A 20,072-nucleotide genomic window follows, 5' to 3' on the forward strand; every position below is an offset into this window, starting at 1 on the left:
ATCTGGGAGTGTTGCGTACGGGCGAGGATTAGGGTGTTGACTGAGGGCCACCCCATCACGCAGCAGGAGCCCTGGGGTGCTCTTACCCCACGTGCCGCAACCCTCCTGGATGTCTCCATGAAAGTAAACCGACTTCTAGATGTTTGTCTCTTGCCAGGGCAGGATCTACCCCTCTGGAAAGGGCTGTGGGATCCTCACACAGCAAAGAGCACAGCACAAAAAGCAGTCATGTTTCCTTGGGCTCTGTCACATCCCTCTGTGAGAAGGATTCCAGGGCCTTGCCTTGCCTTTGCCTGTTAAATCCCTGTCTGTCCCTCTCTTCCCGCTCCCTGCCTGGGTTGCCTGTGCCATGTACATCTAACAGCCCTGCCACACAGGCTGCACATCCCTTTTTTTGCCCTTTTCCTTGCCCCAACGCCAGCACCCACCGCCCTGCCAAGGAGCTGCAGATAAACCCTCTGCTCTGGGGAGAACCGAGGGGAGGGCTCTTATCTGCGCCTGGCTTCCCTCCTCTGCGCTGCCGAGTTACCATGACAAACCCTGCGGGTTCCAAACACCACACAGGCACGGCTCACCTCACCGGGAGCGCTGCCAGGGCCCTTCCCAGGGTGGCACGTACTCAGCAGCCTCTTACTAGCCAGCATCAGGAAGGTCCCCACGCTGCTGTTGGGAACAGTGAGACAGAGCAGGACTCTGCAGGACCCAAAGGAAGCGATTTTGGCTGCAGAACAGCCCTTCTCCACAGCCTGCAGCCTTTGCTCCCTCAAACCAGCCCCGCGATCACGTGCCTGCATCCCTCTGGCAGAAAAGGGATCTGTGTACAGACAGAGACAAGAAAACCCCAGCCCACGAGTTTCTGGAGAGACGATGCTCCCCAGGGAGCGTGGTCCAGCTCTCCCTGGGTGATAGGAAACCATCATCTGTGGCCAGAAACCATCAGCTCTGAGCTGTGGGAACACAGGGTGTTGCCCCTCATGTGGCTCCTCCGGCCCCTGGCTGAGCGCCTGTCTCCAGACGCTTCTATCAGGCACAATCCCTGCAGCACAGTCCAGACACGTTCACAGGAGCGTGTGGCTTCCCTCCAGACATTCACCACAGGGATAATGGGGAATAAAACTCACCCTTGTAACCCTGCAGCTCACTGAGTTCAGGGCAAGGGCTTCTCCCACGTCTGTAATTGCAATCGGGACGCTTAGCGCTGTTGCAGCTGCAGAGGGGCCATCCCTTGGCACAGCAGGGAAGAGCCACAGCCAAAGGACACAAAGTCCAGAGTAAGGCCAGCGTTGGGAGCAGATGGAGAGGTACAGCCACTCAGAAACAGGGAACATGGCCCTCCAGTGCAGCCTGGAGACCAGCACACCTCCAGGAAGGCAGCCCACAGCCTCCATCCATCACTCTGGTTTCCTCCACCGAGCTGGTGTGACTTTGTCGGTCACACTTGACCACAGACACAATTAAATGCCCTCAGCATTAGTGAAGTTCCACAGCCATCTCCAGGGCTGGGTGACACACAGCCCAAAGCACCAGAAACGGGGAAAGGGGGAGAAAAAAGCCCCAGCACTGTGACTCTGGCATCAGCGGGGAGGAGGGATGCACTTTCGTAAGGAAGGATGGAGTTAATGTGCGGGTGGATGGTGGAGACACCCCGTATCCCTCAGCTCAGGCTCGTTTCAGCCCACCCACACAAGGAACTCGCTGCAGAGAGGAGCCAGGTGCCAGCTGGGCCTGTGCGCTCCCAGCATCAAGGCGCTGGGAGCTGGGAACAAATATTGACTGATACCCACTAAGTGCTTTTTCCACTCTTGTGAACAGACACTCGTGTTTGCAGTTCCCTGTGCAAACGGAACAACAGCCACAACCCTTCCGTTGCTCACCAACCCCTGAGTTGGCCTGCAGCCTCCCCGAAACCAGCTGCACAGAAACTCTTGGTGAGAGGGATGTCCTCTCGGCTTGGGAAGCACCCACTGAGGCAGAGATGCTTCAGGAGGGGATGGCTGCATCCCAAAGGGGTCCCAACCCAACACCCCGGATCAGAGAACCACCCCCATACCCCAGCCTTACCGGGGATGAGCTGGCACCGGCGGTACAGGAAGGTCTGGTAGGCTGTGTAGTCGCGGTAGACGGCGTTGAGCCCCATGGTGCGGCACTCCAGCCAGTGCACGGCAGCATGGCCGCGAGCTGACACCTCCAGCGCCCGGAGCCGCAGGGCGCCGCAGAGCTCCAGCTGCACGCGGCCGCGCAGCAGCTCCCCACCGCTGTAGGAACCCCCCGTTCGCCTGTTCTCCAGCTCCAACACCAAGCTCCGCAGGCGGCCCGGGGGCTGCATGGCTGCTGGCACGGCTTATCTGGAGCTCCAGGAGGTTGGTCCCCAACTGGGGTGAGGCGAGGGGGACAGGCAGCTGTGCGGCACCCTGGGGAAGGGAGGAAAGAGCAAAAGCTCCACTGAGATCCCCAAATTTATCTCTGCCCTTTACGGCTGGACCCAGAAAGGGCAGGACCCAGACCCTGTTTTGCAGTGACACTTTAGCATTGACCTCACGCGCGTGACGCGTGTACCGGGGCTGCAGAGATGAGTGACGTGTTTTTAAACCCAGCGAGAACGGGACTTCATCTTATCTCTGAGTCACAGACACGGTCGACATCCAACTGGTACGTGCCGGTGGCTCCGTCGGCAGGGAGGGGTGTCACACACCGCCACCCGTGCCGGACGGTTTCACCTACCTGGGGGGAATCAAAGGAAGATTGTTTGGCCTGCCAGGCTTGGGCATTCCCATTACTGGGAAGGGTGGGAGTGGTGTTTAAAAAGCAGAGACCCTTATCCCAAAGCTGGTTTTAGTTTCTGTGTCTTGACACTACGCCAAAACCCACACAAAGAAGAAAGTGAACAACCACAGGGTCCTCCCAGGCAGCCGTGGTGTTCCCCATCACTCCCCAGCGAGCTGTGGCTGCTTCTGCAGTAGCACGGGTGTCAATGCCACCTCAGGGTCTTGTAAAGCTAATGGGGCAGACTGGTAGCAGATGGGAGTCCTCGTTACTGCACCGAATGATGCAATCAGGGTGCTTGGATGGAGGTGTGAGGTGCCCACGTGTGTCCCCAAGATGTGAAGTGAGTGCAGAGCAAAGGCTGTCCCTGTCCCATGGGATGTAGAGTCAGGTCCCAGGAGAAGAGCAGGGAGGTTCACAGGCCTGGCCATTGCTCGTACATGCAAACACACAAGCTGCAGCAACTGGACGTGGTTTAGTAACCCCTGCTCTACGTCTCTGGCACTGTCTCACGCACGCGAATCAAGCCCATCTGCACCAAAATGGCGGAGGAGAGCTTGGGAAGTGGCAGCTGGGAGAAGGCAGCGGCTGATCCCCGCTGGCTTGGCCTCCTGAGGGGCTGACCTATATCCCAGGCAGGGTTAGTGCAAGCTCAGCGTTCAGGAAGCCACGTGAGTTATCAAGGAAAAACACCCGGCTCTCCTCTAGGAAAGCAGCCCGCTCACCGTAAGCTGGGGAGAGCCAGCTCTCTCTCTCTCTGCCCTACTGTTCATCGACCTGCAGGCCTTGACACCAACATCCAAACAGAAAATAAGAGAATATTCCAGCCTACACACAGTCCTGACAGCACCTCTTCCCATCTCTTGCCCTTTCTCTGAGCTTCCCCCTTCCCCAGCTGCTTCCTCCTGCCCCGGTGTCTGCCCAGAGGCAATTGGAGGGTCTCTCAAAGCCAGAGGATGTGTCACCCATGTCTTTGGCTGATGTCCCAGTGTTTATTCTCGCTGCCACAACACCTTCCTGCATCCTCATTCAGTGTGAGATAAACATTTCCTTTAGTAACAGGGAGAGGAGCCCAGAGTGGGGCGGGGGCCTGTCCACAGGTAACACTGTGCCATGGAGGCAGGCTGCAGCGCAGTGAGCTCCGGGCGGTCGCCGGCGCAGGGAGAACCTTCCTCTTGGGACAGCGTCCTTTCAGGGTCCCCAGGGGGACACAGCTCACTTGGGAGTTTGCCTGTTGGGCTTCTGCTGGGCAGTGGTGGAGTCACTGTCCCTGGAGGGGTTTAAAAGGCGTGTGGGTGAAGCACTTAAGGACACAGTCTGCAGGTGGGTTATGCAGGGTGAGGCTGTGGTTGGACTCGACAATCACATATTCACAGAGCTGTAGGGGTTGGAAGGGACCTTCAGAGCTCATGGGGTCCCACCCCCTGCCAAAGCAGGGTCCCTAGGATGGGGCGCACAGGTCGGTGTCCAGACGGGGCTGGAATCTCTCCAGAGAAGGAGACTCCACACCCCCTGGGCCGCCCCTGTCGAGTGGCCGGGAGGCTTAAGGACACGGCAGGCCGCGTCGCCATAGCAACGGCCCTTCCACCTTCCCGGCGTGCCCCGCGCAGCCCGAGGCGCCCCATCCCGGAAGCGTTGCTATGGCGGCGGCGGGGCTCTGCGGCCTGGTCGCCGCGCTGGAGAATCACCGCGGCCGCGACCGGGTGGTGAGTGGCGGGAGCGTCCCGGCGAGGGCTTCACCCCGCGGGGGTCTCACCGCGCCGTCCCTCCGCAGGTTCGAGCGCTCTGCTATGGCTGCCAGCTGGCGGGCGGGGCGCTGGCCGCGCCACAGGCCTCACCCTCCGGCCTGCCCAAAGGACTCCTGGCCGTGTCGGCCCACCTGAGCGCCTGCCGCACGGCCCTGCGCCTCTTCGACGACTTCGCCGCGCTCAGCTACAGCTACAGCTACGGGCTGGGCCCCAAGGTGAGCGTGGGGTGTGGGGGGAGCGGTGCCAGCACCCTCCCCGGCCGTGCCGCAGGTGCTGAGGCGTGTGTCCCGTCCCCCCCCCCCCACACAGGATGAAGACGCCGTGGTGCGGGGCCTCTCGGTGCTCTGCAACCTGGCCAACCAGCTGTACTACCCCTGCGAGCACATCGCCTGGGCGGCCGATGTCGGCATCGCCCGTGTCAGCTCGCAGAAGTGGTGGAGCGTGAGCACGGGGCTCTGGGCCTTCTCCCTGCTGCTGGGCATCCTGCGGTAAGGCTGGCTGGGGCAGGAAGGGGACAGCCCTTCCCAAAGCGAAGGGCGTGGGGTGGGTGTGAACGGTGTTCCCAAAGCGAAGGGCCCTCTGAAGCTCTTCTTGATGGGTGCAGCTAATGCTAGATACAAAAAAGCACCCCAACCCTTCGCCTTTGATGCTCTTGGAGAAATAACTCCTCTGTCTTGTTTCCAGGTCCCTGAGAATCTTGTTCCTGTTAAGAAGAAAGCTGAAGCAGCACAAGTGGTACGCTCTCTCTCCTTGGCCAGGCAGCTAATTTAACCCAGATGCATCCATTGTCAGCTTTCCCTAATTATCGTTCCATTATGGGCTGTCACTAATGTCACTTTTGCTTCCAACAGTCCTCCTTCGCCTCAGAGTCGAAAGGAAACAAGAGCCCAAGTGAAGGGTGAACTTCTGACCATCCTCACGTGCATGGCAGATCTCTGCAACGCAATCCACTGGCTGCCTCCAGGATTCCTTTGGGCTGGACGCTTTCCCCCGTGGTTAGTCGGTCTCCTGGGGACCGTGTCTTCCCTGATTGGTATCTACCAAGCACATGGAGGAGGAAATTCTGAAGCTGTATAAACCATAATTAAGCTTCAGGAGCCCAATTTTTAAATGATGAAAATGCCTTTAGTGAAGCAGGGTGTATTTTAAGTTTCTTGGGTGTTGATGATGGTAATTCTGCAGGTCCTGTGATTGGGGCTGTAGCCAGGATGCCTCTTGCAGAGAGGATTATTAGTGGTTAACGATTTTTATCACTCATCAGGGAAATCTTTCAGGCAAATCCTCTGAAAATCCAGAAATCTCCTAGGACTGATGAAATAGAGCGGAGCAGAGTCACTTCCATCCTTCCTTCCTGTGTCCCAGAAGGCAAATGCAACCCTTGGGCCTTCACTGCTAATTAAAAGAGCGCAGCAGAGCCAGTGTTGGGTGGAAAACCAGACACAGTTTTGTCATGCAGAACTTCTGAGGGATGAATCCCACGAGTTGGAGCTCCAGGCTCACCCCATGGTGCCTCTTCTGAACCGGTGAGGTGACCGGCAGCTCCTCCATCAGACGTTGTGGTGTTGGAGCCCAGAGCAAATGCTGCAGCTGAGGGAGGTCGTGGGGTTTGTTGTTTGCCACGGTTGTGTTTCTCTAGAAAGAGCTCACGGCTGCAGGTGGGGCCGGGACAAGCTTCCTCCTGCTCTGTGTTAACTCGTTTTGAGGAGCAATCCTGGAAGTCGAGGCTTCCCGGTGCCTCCAGCTGTGCCTTCCCCGAGTGCCACCGGGTGGAGCTCTCCCACCGGGCTCGTCGTGTTCAAGGAAAAGCCAACCCAGCGCGGTTACTAATCACCTTTTGAGGGACCAAACCAACGCCGAGCCGGGTTTTACGGTTCTGTTTTTAGGCGGTGCCAATAATAAAAGGAGATAAGTGCTTCAGAGGTGGCCTTGAGCGATCGTCCCCTCCGATAACAGCGCGAGCGCCTTATCTGCTTCTAGAAAGCTCCAAACGGCGCTTGGGCAACGGGAGCTGATTGTGCTGTGCTGGCTGCAGCTCCAGGTCTGTTACCAGCCTTCCTCCCCCCGAAATAATCGGGAGAAGCCTGACTGGCTCTCAGAGATGAGTCTCCCGAAAGCGACGCCGCTTGGGCTGCGCTGTGCTCGCGCTCTCAGCGACACAGCCCGGCCCCAACTGCCATTCTGGGAGGTCTGACATGGGGTGGGGAACACGGACACGGGGAAACTCCCACCTGTGTTCAAAGAGCAGAGGGAGGTCTCGACGCTCCTTATCCTCCGCCCTGTCCTTGAACGTTCAGCTGGACCTTCACCCCACCAAGGTGCTGCAGAGGACCTTTCTGCACAGAATTTGGGGTGGGTTTTGGTACCCTGCTCCTCCAGAACACAATCCCCTGCTTGCACGGGATGAGGTGCAGCTGCAGTGACCTAAAAACCCCAAATACACACGTGCCTCCAATGCCCAGTTAGTAAAATTCTGACCCAGGCTTTTCATCTTGGCTCAGAGGAGGGGAATAGCAGCCTGGTTCAGGTGTGTTTATGTTACCCACAGCCTCATCCAGCCAGTTTTAAGTTGCAGCTGTTGAAGGGACGAAGGGAAACGCCTGAAGACGAAGCAAACCCGGGGCAATTCAGAACCTCTGAGACTCCTGTTTGGTGTCGTTTGGGGCCCCGGTGACACGTGGTGTTTGGGGACTGAAGGTGGCCGCTGCCTGCCCGGGGCAGCGCTCGGTCTTCAGCACAGGACTGCGTGTGGAAGGACAAACCCGCCACCCCCCCCAAACGCCTTTTGGGGGTCGGTTTGGGTTTCCCTGTCTTTGGGCTCGGCCGCTGCCCGCCTGGTGCGGGACTCCGAGCCGAGACCTGCCTTTGGTGCGCTCTGCAGCCTGGTGGTGCTGGACTGGCTGCGGCTCCAGCCCTGCAGGACGCCTCCCCGGGCAGAGCCGATCGCCAGCGCTGCCGCCCGAGCCGCCCCCGGTCCCCGAACCCCCCGGCACAGGGAGCGGGGCCACGGCCCGGACACGGGACACTGGGCGAGCGGGGGACACTGCGCATGCGCGGGCAGTCCCAGCTCCCATTCACAAAAGACCGAGCGAAAGGCGCTGCGGCCGCCGATTGGCTGACGCGCGGGGAGGGGCGGGGCCAGCGGCGGGGCGGCCACGCGGCGGCGGAGCGGGCGGCGGCACCGGCCGGAGGGGAGCGGAGAGGAGCCGGGCAACGGGGCAGCGGAGAGGTGCGGGGCGGCTCCGGGAGCGCGCACGTTGCTTCCTGGCACTACGCGGGGTCCGGCGGGGCCGCGCCCTGCACCGGCGTTTATCCCGGACCCGCCCGGTACCGCGCTGAGCGAGCCCCGCCGCTCCGGGACGCTGCCCTGCCCTGCCGGGCTCCCTCCCCGCAGCTCTCCGGTACTTCTCCCCAGCTGCCTTCCCGGAGGCACGGGGGGGGGGACGACACACCAGCGATCCCGGCTTTACCGTGCAGCCGCTCCGGTTGGCCCCGGCACCATGTCGGTGAGCAGCCACGAGAACCGGAAATCCCGCTCGAGCTCGGGCTCCATGAACATCCACCTCTTCCACAAACCGGGCCACGCCGACAGCCTCCTCACCCACCTCAACCTCCTCCGCAAGCGGCACCTCTTCACCGACGTGGTGCTGCGGGCCGGGCGCCGCTCCTTCCACTGCCACCGCGCCGTCCTGGCCTCCTGCAGCCGCTACTTCGAGGCCATGTTCAGCGGCGGCCTCAAGGAGAGCAGAGACGCCGAAGTCAACTTCCACGACTCCCTGCACCCCGAGGTGCTGGAGCTGCTGCTGGACTACGCCTACTCGGCCCGGGTGCTGATTAACGAGGAGAACGCCGAGTCCTTGCTGGAGGCTGGGGACATGCTGCAGTTCCAGGACATTCGGGATGCTTCCGCTGACTTTCTGGAGAAGAATCTCTGCCCTGGGAACTGCCTGAACATGCTGCTGCTGTCCGATGCCCACTGCTGCGAGCGGCTCCTGGAGCTGTCCTGGAGGATGGCCCTGGCCAACTTCACCTCCCTCTGCAAGAGTGAGGATTTCCTCCGGCTGCCCAAGGACAAGCTGCTGGAGCTGGTGGAGAGCGAAGAGCTGGAGGTGGAGGATGAAACTCTGGTCTATGAAGCTGTTATGGGCTGGATCCGGTACGATTTACCCCGGCGCCACGAAGTTCTGCCCGAGCTGCTGCGCTCCGTCCGCCTGGCCCTTCTCCCAGAGTCCTACCTGCGGAAGCAAGTGGCCTGTGAGGAGCTGGTGACCAGTCACAAACTGGGTGAGGAGATCGTGGCCGACGCCGTACGGTGCAAAATGAGGATCCTGCAGAACGACGGGCTGGTGACGGGGTGCTGTGCCCGGCCCCGCAAGGTCAGCCAGGCCCTGCTGCTGCTGGGCGGCCAGACCTTCATGTGTGACAAGATTTACACGCTGGATCACAAAACCAGCGAGATCATCCCTCGTGCTGACATCCCCAGCCCTCGCAAGGAGTGCAGCGCCTGCGCCATCGGCTGCAAAGTCTACATCACCGGCGGCAAGGGCTCCGAGAACGGCGCTTCCAGGGACGTCTGGGTGTACGACACCCTCCACGACGAGTGGGCCAAAGCTGCTCCCATGCTGGTGGCGCGGTTCGGCCACGGCTCCGCCGAGCTGGAGCACTGCCTGTACGTGGTGGGGGGTCACACGGCGGTGAGCGGGGCTTTCCCGGCCTCCCCCTCTGTCTCTCTCAAGCAAGTGGAGCACTACGACCCGCAGCTGGACAAGTGGTCCTTGGTGGCCCCTCTCCGAGAAGGCGTAAGCAACGCCGCCGTGGTGGGAGCCAAGATGAAGCTGTTTGTTTTCGGCGGCACCAGCGCCAACCAGGAGAAGCTGCCCAAGGTACAGTGCTTCGACCCCCGCCAGAACCGCTGGACGGTGCCCACCAGCTGCCCCCAGCCCTGGCGCTACACGGCGGCCGCCGTGGTGGGCAGCCACATCATCGTCATCGGTGGGGACACGGAGTTCTCCGCCAGCTCCGCTTACCGCTTCCACAGCGACACCTACCAGTGGTCCAAATTTGGGGACGTCACCGCGAAGCGCATCAGCTGCCGCGCCGTCACCTCGGGCAACAGACTCTACGTGGTGGGGGGCTACTGCGGGGCCCAGCGCTGCAAGACGCTGGACTGTTACGACCCATCGTCCGACACTTGGAGCAGCGTCACCACGGTGCCCTATTCCCTCATCCCCACGGCCTTCGTCAGCACCTGGAAGTACCTGTCTGCCTGAGTGATGCAGAACCTGGAAGGTAAATAGCTGCAGATCGACCTCCAGCTCCACTGTGGGACTTTGTGCTGCAGGAGGGTTAAACCCCCCCCCGAGGGTTAAATGCTCCTGGATGTGGAACTTGGGGGGGGGGATGTCCTGAGGAACAGCCTTCTGCGACCCTCAGCTCCAGGAAGGCGGCTTCCAGGCTGGTAGTTTGGGATGTCAAACCCTGTGGAAGAGGGAGAACGTCTCGTTAGGTGCTGAAACGCCGCCGGGAGAAGATTAGTATAAATCCCAAGACACTTAAGCTGCCACCCTGGCCCTGCCACCCAGCCTTGGCCTACGTGAGGATTTTGGGGAATGCTCTCAGCGAGCAGGATTGGGTGTCGTCCCTGGCACGAGGGGACGGCTGTGACGAGGGGCAGCCTGTCTGCGGGAGCTGGGACAGACCGTGCGGTGCCGGGGGGGGGCAGCTGCTGCTTTTAGCACAGCCCCCTCCTCCCAGTGCCACGGTTAATCCAGCAGTGGCACCCGAATGTCTTGTGGGACAAGGAGGGCCGGGAGCTGGTGCCAGAACAAGATTATAGCTGGGATTCAGTCCCAGGAGGGCTGGTAATTGTGTTTGTAAGACAAGCCCTGTCTACATATAAACACGGGGTTTCTCCACTTCTAATTATGCTCCGGTGTCCCTTTCATGCCGTTTCGTCCCTGCCACACAGTGATCTGCTGCTGGAATTGCAGCTGGAGCTCAACCCCTCTCAGGGCTCGTGGCAGGAAAGGGGCTGGTGAACCCCCGAGCCCCCTGGGCTTCTTCCTCTCCCCCTCACGAGAGGCGTGCTTCCCACGTGAACTCGGCATGGAACCTCCCGTGAGGCCTAGAGCAGATTCCTGGATGCAGAGGGAGATAAGCAGCTGCTGCTCCGTGGAGTTTGAGGCTTTGAGGCCTGGGCAGCGCTCTGGGGTTTGCTGCACCCCAGGCTCATGGTACTTTTTCCTGCACCACAGGCTTCAGGCCTGATTTTTGCCGGTGCCTCGATCCTCCAAGGGTCAGAAGACACCAGCAGCAGGAGCAGCTCCTCCTTCCAACCAACTTTGCAGACTGGCCTGGGTGCCAGGTCTCCTTGGCTCACAGCAGCTTTGGCTTCGAACTGCTTCCATAAATCCCTGTGATCAGCTCCGAGCGGGGGCACAGGCACTGAGGGACCCCCTGCGCTGTCCCCTGAGTCAGCAGAAGGTTCCTGTGTTACCTCCTCACTCCTGGGCTCGCAGAGCAGGGACCAGAAGATGTTTGTTCATTTCTTTCATTTAATACTGGGGTTTAGGTGCTGTTTCCTAGGGGGACAAGGGCAGCTCCTGGGGAGCTGGCAGCAGGCTCAGGGCTGCTGTGGCTCTGGGATGCCGGCAGCCTGGTGCCAACAGCGTCTTCACCTGCGGCAGCGCTTTGCCCAAGGGCTGGTTGTGTCCCTGGCAGGTTGGGTTGGGGTTTTTACACAGTGGGGAGTGTGTGTGTTTGTTACTCAGCCTGGAGCTGCTTCAATAAACGCGAATTAAACCCACTGTGGCCTTTGCCTCTTGCAAGAGCCGGAGCTGCGGGTGTTCCCGGCCCATAATGGTGAGTGGAAGAGCAAAGAGCATCCCCAGCTCGAGAGCCGCCCGGAGAGGGCTGGGATCTGCTGTGGAGGGCAGGACAGGAGGAGCTCAGGTTCTGTGCTGCCATCCAGCTTTGATGGACACACCAGCCTGTATCAAACTCCAAAGATGCAACTGTTCTCCCCCCTTACCTGGCCACCCCCACAGAGCCGGGTCTCCTCGCTGCTGAAAGGAACAGAGGGAAGCCTGGTCCCCTCTCCCCGAGGGCTGGGTGCCAGTACAGGAGGTGGTGGGGCAGAGCTGGGGAAGGAAAAGCTCAGCTGAGGGTGGGAGGTAGGAGATGAGCAGAGGGAACCAGCAGCAAAGGTGTAGCCAGCTGCCCTGCTGCAGGTTGAGTGTGAGCCATTGTTAAGGCTGAGCTGAATAAATCAGTCACACAGCCCTTCCTCACTGCTGGGGCAGGGGGCAAGAACGGGCACGACAGGGAGGAAGGGGGGAAGGAAGGGAAGGAAGAAAGAAAAGAAGCAAGCTGCTGGTGGTTGCAGACAAACCACCTTTGCTGCCCCCCCCCCCCCCATTTCCTGACGCCTCAGCCACCTTCAGCCCCCAGGCTGGGCACATCCCTGCCCACTCTGCTGAGCCCAGAGTGCCCTGAGCTGCAGGGAGAGGAGCCCAGAGCCCATCCCACACACCCATCCCAGGGTGCCATGGGCAGCAGCACAGCCACAGAGACATTTAGGATCAAAAAAACCCCTTTAAGCCCATCAACTCCAACCATCCAGCCCCGGGAGCAGCTCCCAGCTTGGCCATGCTGTGCCAGCGAGCTTGCAGCCCAGGGGGAAGTCACAGCACAGGGCTGAGACGCTGGCAGGAAGCATCTCCAGCCCTGTCAGCAAGCTGGGAGCCGCTGTGATTTTATCACGTTCAGCTATTCCTGAGGACTGGCCAAAGTCCCACCCCGCTCAGTGAGCCGGAGGAGCGGAGGTTTCGCTCAGGGCTGTTTGAGCAGCTGGTTTGTTTGTGCTGCCAAGTGATAGCCGCTGGCTCCCTGCCACAGCCGCCTCTCACCAGGGACAAAGGCACTTCTGGCACCACGGGGTCTCTCTCTGCCTCCTGCTCTGGGTGCTGGGATGGTGCCCCAGCCACGCTCATGGTGTTTGGAACCACGTCTCACCCCCATGAAAGAGGCAGCAGCACAGAGCGGGTCACCCAGGGCCTGGGGATGATTCACCCCATAGAAAGAATGTGGTTGGGGTTTCGGATTAATTAGCTACAGATTCTAAAGGGAGACAAGGCAGGGTGGAGCTGCTGGGATACTGGTGTGAGCAAGTTACCAGCTCTGCAGGCACCACTGTCTGTCTGTCTGTCCATCCCGAAATCTGTGATTTCGGATGAGCAGCAGCGTTACCACGGCACCATGATCCAAGGTGTTCACCATCACCAAAGAACAGCCGTCCCGCCGCGGTGGCACAGCACACCCACCCCCACACTCCAGCCAACACCCAGGGCAGCAGCACCCAACTTCCAACGTTTCCACATTCTGCCTGGAGTTTCAATGTGCCCCCGTGCAGCTCCAGCGTGCTGGAGCCCAGCCCTTCCCAGTGGGAATTGGTGCTGCAGGGATGCCCTTTGCCTCCCCGCTCTGGGCTCTTCTAGAAGCAACTCCCATGGGTCTGACCCTTGATTATGGCTGCAGGAGAGCTCAGTGCACTGGAAACCAATAAACATTAAACCCAGAGCTCTCCTGACTTCTACCCTAGACTGTCCCTTCCAGCTGCACCCCATGAAATCACAGCCACAGAGATTTCCACCACAGAACCCACAGCTCAACCTTTGGAAGCAGAAGAGAGCGGTGGCAGATCCCTCAGAAGAGATCTTGTCTCAAAGGAAGTGTGAGCACACACCCAATTTAAGATCTAATTCGCTAACAAACTGGTCTGGTGCTTCCCAGAGGGATCAGTGCTGCTCTGCCTGCAAGCTTTCCATGTGTTATGTATATCAGGGACACGGAAAAGCTCGTGTTTGTCCAAAGGAATTCCCAGTGTGTGCCGCAATCCCAGTCTGTGAGGCTTTGGAGATGGAGAAACACAGCCCAGCTGCCTGTCACAACAAACCCACATCCTCCAAAGATGCTCACAGAGCCCCATCACTGCCCAAACCCCTTCCCAGGGAGCAGCACATCCAGATTGGCTGAGGGTTTTCCACAGCACAGGAATTCTGATACAAACCCCACCCCTCCCTTTGGGAGCGCCCGTCCAAGCCCCAGTTCTCCCACCCTCTCCCCAGCTCCGTGGCTGTTCTCATCCCTAGGAATCAGCTGAGGCTGTGGGCTGTGGGGTATCTCCCCAGCACACCACAAGCAGGGGGTTTTACCAGGAAACACAAGGTGCTGATGCTGGAGCTGGGAAGCACAGCACCAGCCAGAGGCGATGGGAGGGTGCTGGGACTGAGAGCTGCCAACTTGGCACAAGCATGAAGGAGAGTTTCTATTTCTGTTATACTTTCCAAAGGGGAACAGATACCTCCTGGGAGGGAGCCAGGGATGGAGCCAGGCACAGAGCCAGCGATGGAGCCAGGCACAGCTCTGGCTGGCACCACACAAATAAAAGGGGTGGTGTGAAGTTCCCACTCCCACTGGCACCCAGAGCTCAGGGGTTTTGAGAGCAGCTGGTTGTTTCCCTGCTCACCTGGCCAGCGAGGTCTGTGGCTACTCCTGTCCTCTGCTTAACTCCTCCTATGCTCTGTCCTCTCCTTTGGAAAACTCCTGGAATTCTGTTCCTACAGCCCGTTATTTCTGTCTGGGGTAGAAAAGGGGAAGAAGCACATGAGCTGTGGCTGCTGCTTCACTCTCTGGTTCAGAGAGAAAGGAATAAACTTTAAAAATATATATATAAGGCAATCAGATTTTTAAGTTTTTTAAGTTTTATTGCTAGAAGTTGGTTTCAGCCCTATTGCAGCTCTGAAACCCTTCAGTGGAGAAACATGGTTGTAAAAATCATCGCTCGGTGTGCTACGATCGAGGATACAGCAAGTCAGGAGTGAAGTTCCACAGAGCATCAACAACATGTCACCGACTGTACAAATCAAATCAGGACTCCAGAGGTGTTGCTACTGCGGTACCGACGGACAGAGGGACTATTTACAGTGTTTACACCCCACCAAGAACCAAACCCCAACGCTTCCCCAGCCAAAGGGTGGATCTAAGCATGGACCAGGGGGATTTATTCCATCTTTACAGTGTGAGGTGGGCCCAGAAACCAGCCCTAAGACTGAAGAGCATCAGGAGAGTTCACAGCTCCAAGAACTAAGACTGAAGAGAGTTCACAGCTCCAGACACACGCCCAGGATGGGCTCTCAGGAGAGATTTCCTGCCAGGTACAGATAAGGAATTTGAAATAAAAACTTCTCTAAAGTGCTCTGATTTTTTTCAGTACAAAAAGCCCCCATGACCCCCCTGCCTGGGTTTATAATCATGGCACAGACGGTACGAACCAGAGCTCACGCTGAAGGAATCTGATGAGGAACACGCAGATGGGAACTGGTGAAGAGCTGCCAGTGGTTGCAAAGATGCTGGGTCTGGCCTTGAAAGAGCAAGAAGGGGAAAAGGCTGCTTTCCAGGAAGGATAGCACACGCACAACCTGGTGCCAAGATTATTATTATTATCATCACATTTTTTCCCTGTGAATATGAGAGCTGCTGCGGAAGACAACAAACCTCTCCAAATTCCCAACACCCAGGGATGCTGCCCAGCAGCACTGGGAGCCTCTGCTCCTGTTCTGCAGAGATGGAAGTAGAAGTGAAACAAAACCATCTAGTTTTAACCCATTTCCTCCTTGAAACTGTCATGGTAAATACCAAAGACCGAGTTCCACATCCGCAGAGCACCCGGATGTTACTCAGAAAGACAGAACTGCCTGCAAACGACTTGGAATTACTCCTGTTACCTGGATGAGCATCTCTAGAAGTACCTATTCCTCTGCTTTGTGGGGGGAAAGGATGAGTGATCCCAATTCGAGGGACACCCCACCGCTGCGACGCACGGACAGCACAGTGAAAAGCCAGGAGCACCCGCAGAGCACATGGGATGGGTGTGCTGGAGGGTACAGAGGGTCTCCAGCCTGGAATACAGGAGGACCCCAGTCCCAGGGGGAGGAGGAAGCATCCTTTACACCAGAGTTAAAATCAGAACCACAGAAACAGCCTGGACGCTGCAACATCACAGTATTAAAGGGCAAACAGGGCAGTAATTGTCAGGCTGGGACACCAAGCAAAGGAGAAGGCAGGTCAAAGCTCACGCTGTGATTGCTCCTGTTGCCCAGCTCAGAATGAAGCCAGGAGGCAGCGGGAGGCACAGAAGTTTGAACCATCTCAGGCAGCACTTAAAAGGGAACTTTTATCTGAAGTAATCAGAGTCTAACAGAGAGGGTATCACTCAGCATCGACAGCAGGTTCCTTAGCCCAGGACACAGCAGCATTTCACAATCCAATTTGCCCAGAAGAGTCATTTTTTCTAGGAATGAGATTTGAGGAGAGCCCCAAGCTAGTCCACTCAACCAGAGTGACCAGACAGCACCGTCACCTATTCTGTTCTGCTGAAGTGATGACCAATCCTTGACTGAAAAACCCTCTACTCGTGTCCCTCAGCCTCCTGACCTCAGGTCTCCACACTCCAGACCCAACCCCACACCTCCTGCAGCTTCACAACCGTTCCTAATGCCAAACCCTTCGCCCAGCCAAGGGAGCCACCCCAACACCCAGCACGGCACTGCCACCCAGTTACTCCACCCACTGCTGCCAAGCATCACTTCAAACCAGAGCTGAAGATAGGAAACAAACCCCAGTATCTGTGTTCCAAACATTATTAACCTGAGTTTTTAAGCTCTGAGACACCAATTCCTTTAATTCTGTAGAAATACCCCCACAAAAGAGCCTCTCCTGTGCAGGTGGTGTCTGACCGGCGGCGTTGGGTGTGCTTTGGACCACATGTCCTTGGCCCATGTGTGCAAACAAGAGCTGAGATATGAAGTCACAGAGTACAACAAAATGACTGTGCAAGTTCCTAGGATGGGGAATAATGCCTTCTGAGCAGAGCATGACATCACCACCACCGGTCCATGATGAAGGACTGACCCATTTAACAAGAGGTATCAAAGCTGGCTTAGCTATAAGCAGCTAAACCAACGGAGGTTTAGCTGTGAGTAATTTATTATCATTATTATGCTTTTTCATTTTCAAACCCAACAGTTCTTATTCCCTTCATTCCTAACACAGAGCTGCAGAGGCTCCTCTGCAGCAACAGCAGCTTTGCCATCTCCTGGTACTTGGAGTAAAGTCCCAACAAGTGAACAGACAAACAAAAGATGCAGAAAACAGGATTAAACAAGACAATAAATAACTGTGTTGGAAGGCTTCCTACATGTCTTCAGCAGAGAACAAAACCCAAGTCTCTCAGTTCATTCTGAACCAATTCAGGAGGTTTTTGTGGGGGAATCTGTGCTGCTCTCACTAACTGGAGAGCTACCCCGTGTCTCCAAGGAGCTGGGCATCCCTGGGTGAGCTGATGGCCAGTGAAATGTGCATTTAGTCCAACTCTTCATTACTGTTGTGTGTCCAACCCCTCTCACCCACAAGCAGGTGGAGCTCCCGACCTGTGCAGGCTGAAGCAGTTCAGTTCTACTCTCTCCCTCTGTACCCAGCCACTGAATTCACTGCAGAGACAAGGGACACTGGTCTGGCTCCTGAGGGTGGGTAAGGAGACAGGCTTGGTAGTCACCTAGTTACCAAGGTGCTGTTGGCATTACCCCGTTACTGACCACAGACCTGTGGGAACTGATTTAAAACCAACTCACAGCCCTTTTGGGGCCCAGGACTCAAACTCTTAACATAAAAATCTGTGTGGTTCAACATCAACTATGACAGTTTACAAGAGGTGCCCACGAGGAGCGAACATTCTCCAACAAGAGCAAACGACAGCAAGTGGCAGCACTTTAATACTCTCAGAATTTCCATACCCACACCACGTGATGATACAATTCCCTGTTTGGAGAATTTAAAAGCAAACTGTTACTACTGTGCCCTCATCCTGAGCTGCTGGCTCAAAGTCAAACAGTAATCCTGGTCTGGTCCTCACTAGTTGTAACGGGGCAGGGATGGAAAGACATCCACGTCAGGTCTCTCTGTTGAACAGAGGCCTGAGTTCTTGAAACAGTGTGTCAGGAGTTTGATCTTTACATGGAAACAATCAGAAGAAAATGACATCTTCTTTGCTGGTGTCATCTTGCACGTTTAACAGACTCGGCTGAGAGGCCACCAGGGTCTGAGCATGAACGTTATTGGGCTTGAATATGTTCGCTGAGGCAGATGAAAGTGCTTCTGGTTGGGCATCCGTAGGGCCATACAGTTCTAGAGAAAGACATAAAAAGGAAGGTGGCAGATTCAGGACACTGCACAGAGCCTGACACGTCCCCACGGGCTCACAAGGGGGTCAAGACGTACCTGGCTGGAACGCAGCACTCTGGTTGCTTGGGAGGACGGGGCTTGCCGATCGTCTGCCTCTCAGGACAGTCTCCTCTCTCCCGCTGAGCCTGGGGTGCAGCAGCTGCTTCTGATCAACAGATGCTAGAGGAAATATTTTACAGATTAGTGTTTGAGGCTAGCAGCACTCCATGAGCGTCACTGCTTCGTGCTGGGGCTCACTGTGCTGACACCTTTGCATATCCAAGGAAGCTGCCACACCACAAAGAGCTGGTGCTTGTTGTGCGTGAGTCAATTTTCTCTTCAGCTGTCCAGCCCATGAACACTTTCTCCTCTTCCCTGAGGACTTTTAACTCAGTTACTCACAGCCCCTGACAGCCCCAGATTTAAAACTGGGTATTATGAAGAACAGCAGAACAGGAAACCAAATCAATCTCTGTCCTCAGCACTTGAACAGCGATGGCTGCTGGCGCTACTTTTAGCACGCAGAGCTGCGGTGAGCTCGTGTCTCTGCTCTCCATCTGTCCCACAGCTGCTCAGCAGAGGGGTACATGGATCCCAGCCTGATGGTTCCTTAATTTCAACAATAAAAGCAATTCATGGCACCGTCAGCCCGGGTGCAGAGAGCTCCTCCCGGAGCACATTCCTCACACGCCACAACCCCACACTCAATACACTGCATTGTGCCTCCGGTACGGAACGTGTTGTTCCATTTTAGTCTGAGCTCTTCATACAGGCACAACAAGCACACAGCCCACTAATGCTCAAGAGAGAGCAGAGACTGATACATTTGTGTTTTATACCTTGCATATAAATTCCAGAGAAACACCATTAAGTACATTTCCACTGCAGAGATCGTTATATAAAAGAGCTATTAAAAATAGACTTGGGGAGATGTGGCATTAGAGCTTTATTTTCCCATTTACCAGCATTTGGTATTCAGGGTAAGAGGATATTAGGCTTCATTTATGTGCAAAAACATGAGTAAGTTTGTCTGGGCCTAAAGTTTAGGCCTATTACAGAGTTTCTACAGCACATGGAAGACTTTGCCCCTCCTCTCCCTACATAGGTTTGGCCCCAAGGCCACGACAGCAGTGTAGGCCCAAGCATTGGGTAAGCTTGCCAAGTCTGAATCCTATCCAAAGCTAAAAAAGATCATATTGTAACTTAAAATTACAGGGCTGTTCTCCTAAGCTGGCAGGAAGGTTATTTTAAGTGGTAGAGAAAGTGGTTTTTACCGTGTCTGTCATTGGCAACAACTGTTACTTTAGTAGCCAGCAGTTAGCAGCAGCAATTACAGCGTGACAGCGTGACTGTATTTGGATTTGCTTCTATTTCTGAAAAAAAAATTAGCCCTTTCAACCCTACAACACACAAGAGTATCTCAAGTCTGGCCTGGAAACCTGTATTTAACGACTGATTGGTGCTAAGAAAGGCACAGCACTCAGTGCTGTAACAACTCTGGACAGAGGGAGGAAAGGTGAAGCCACATCTCACCCATGCAGAACAAGCAAAACATTAGCCATTTTCCTTTAACGCCCCAGTGAGGTAAGGAGGTTTTACAGCCAGGTTTACAACCTCTCACCATCACTCTGTGCTGCTGCATTACAGAACTCCATTCTCAACACCATGGCTTCGGGCTGCGTTTCCAATTTAAACAGCACACCCATTCCTAACAAGGGTTTTATGGGCCTGCTAACTGCAGTCAGCATGCTAAGCATTTGGAGCGTGGCTGTTTCTGGGTTCCACATGGGTAGCCAGAGGGCTACACTCCAGTTGTGTCTCCCTGGGATGGTGGCAGAGACCAGAAGCGGGTTTAAACACACTCACCTGAACTGTCTGTCCTATGAGATGCTTTGTTCTTCCCACCTTTCTCCTTGCTCCCTTTTGTGAAAGTGGCCAGCTTCGTGGGGATCTGCTGCTGGACTGCAGCTGGTTTCTGTATCTGGTTGGTGGCGCTCAGGAGGTGGATCGGCACTTCGTTCTTCAGCGCGAGGACCGGGCGGCTCTCCAGGGTGGTGCTGTCCCTACGAACCAAGTTTGTCCGTTCCAGGTAATCCATCCCGGAGACGCTCACTCTCACAGAGGTTTTGGAGGTGGGGGGAGAAGGTTCAAGCCCTTCTCCATTGAAGCTAACAGAATGACTTAGCATCTGGTTCTATGGGAGGAAAAAGGCATTCTAAGTCAAACAGGTATTTGCACCCTCTCAGAGAGGGGGTGAGACCACGCTCAGCCCGCAGAACATGAAGT

At 56.5% G+C, this 20,072-nt stretch overlaps 3 protein-coding genes across 3 annotated transcripts in view; 2 read left to right on the forward strand and 1 right to left on the reverse strand.

Moving 5' to 3' along the window:
* Window positions 1-4,403: 4,403 nt before the first annotated feature.
* On the forward strand, window positions 4,404-6,428 carry PEX11G (peroxisomal biogenesis factor 11 gamma; the record flags this gene model as incomplete). Its single annotated transcript, XM_084276293.1, has 5 exons — window positions 4,404-4,469; window positions 4,538-4,726; window positions 4,821-4,999; window positions 5,196-5,246; window positions 5,363-6,428. 5 exons carry the CDS (start codon window positions 4,404-4,406, stop codon window positions 5,586-5,588), a joined length of 711 nt encoding a protein of 236 aa, XP_084132419.1. The 3' UTR covers window positions 5,589-6,428.
* A 1,580-nt stretch (window positions 6,429-8,008) lies between these two features.
* Window positions 8,009-9,778, forward strand: LOC311201959 (ectoderm-neural cortex protein 1-like; the record flags this gene model as incomplete). Its single annotated transcript, XM_084276463.1, has 1 exon — window positions 8,009-9,778. The coding sequence occupies one exon, from the start codon at window positions 8,009-8,011 to the stop codon at window positions 9,776-9,778; it is 1,770 nt and encodes a 589-aa protein (XP_084132589.1).
* Window positions 9,779-15,524: 5,746 nt separating this feature from the next.
* The window catches only part of ARHGEF18 (Rho/Rac guanine nucleotide exchange factor 18), a gene marked incomplete at its 5' end in the record, with an annotated part of 42,197 nt that continues 37,649 nt past the window's right edge, over window positions 15,525-20,072 (reverse strand). Inside the window, 3 exons of the mRNA XM_084276384.1 lie at window positions 15,525-17,750; window positions 17,844-17,966; window positions 19,653-19,980. Of these exons, the coding sequence (XP_084132510.1) occupies window positions 17,590-17,750; window positions 17,844-17,966; window positions 19,653-19,980 (612 nt within the window). The 3' untranslated portion in view covers window positions 15,525-17,589. The remainder of the gene's footprint in view (window positions 17,751-17,843; window positions 17,967-19,652; window positions 19,981-20,072) is intronic.

Source organism: Gallinula chloropus, assembly GCF_964237585.1.
Source record: "Gallinula chloropus genome assembly, chromosome: 28".
NCBI lineage: Eukaryota > Metazoa > Chordata > Aves > Gruiformes > Rallidae > Gallinula > Gallinula chloropus.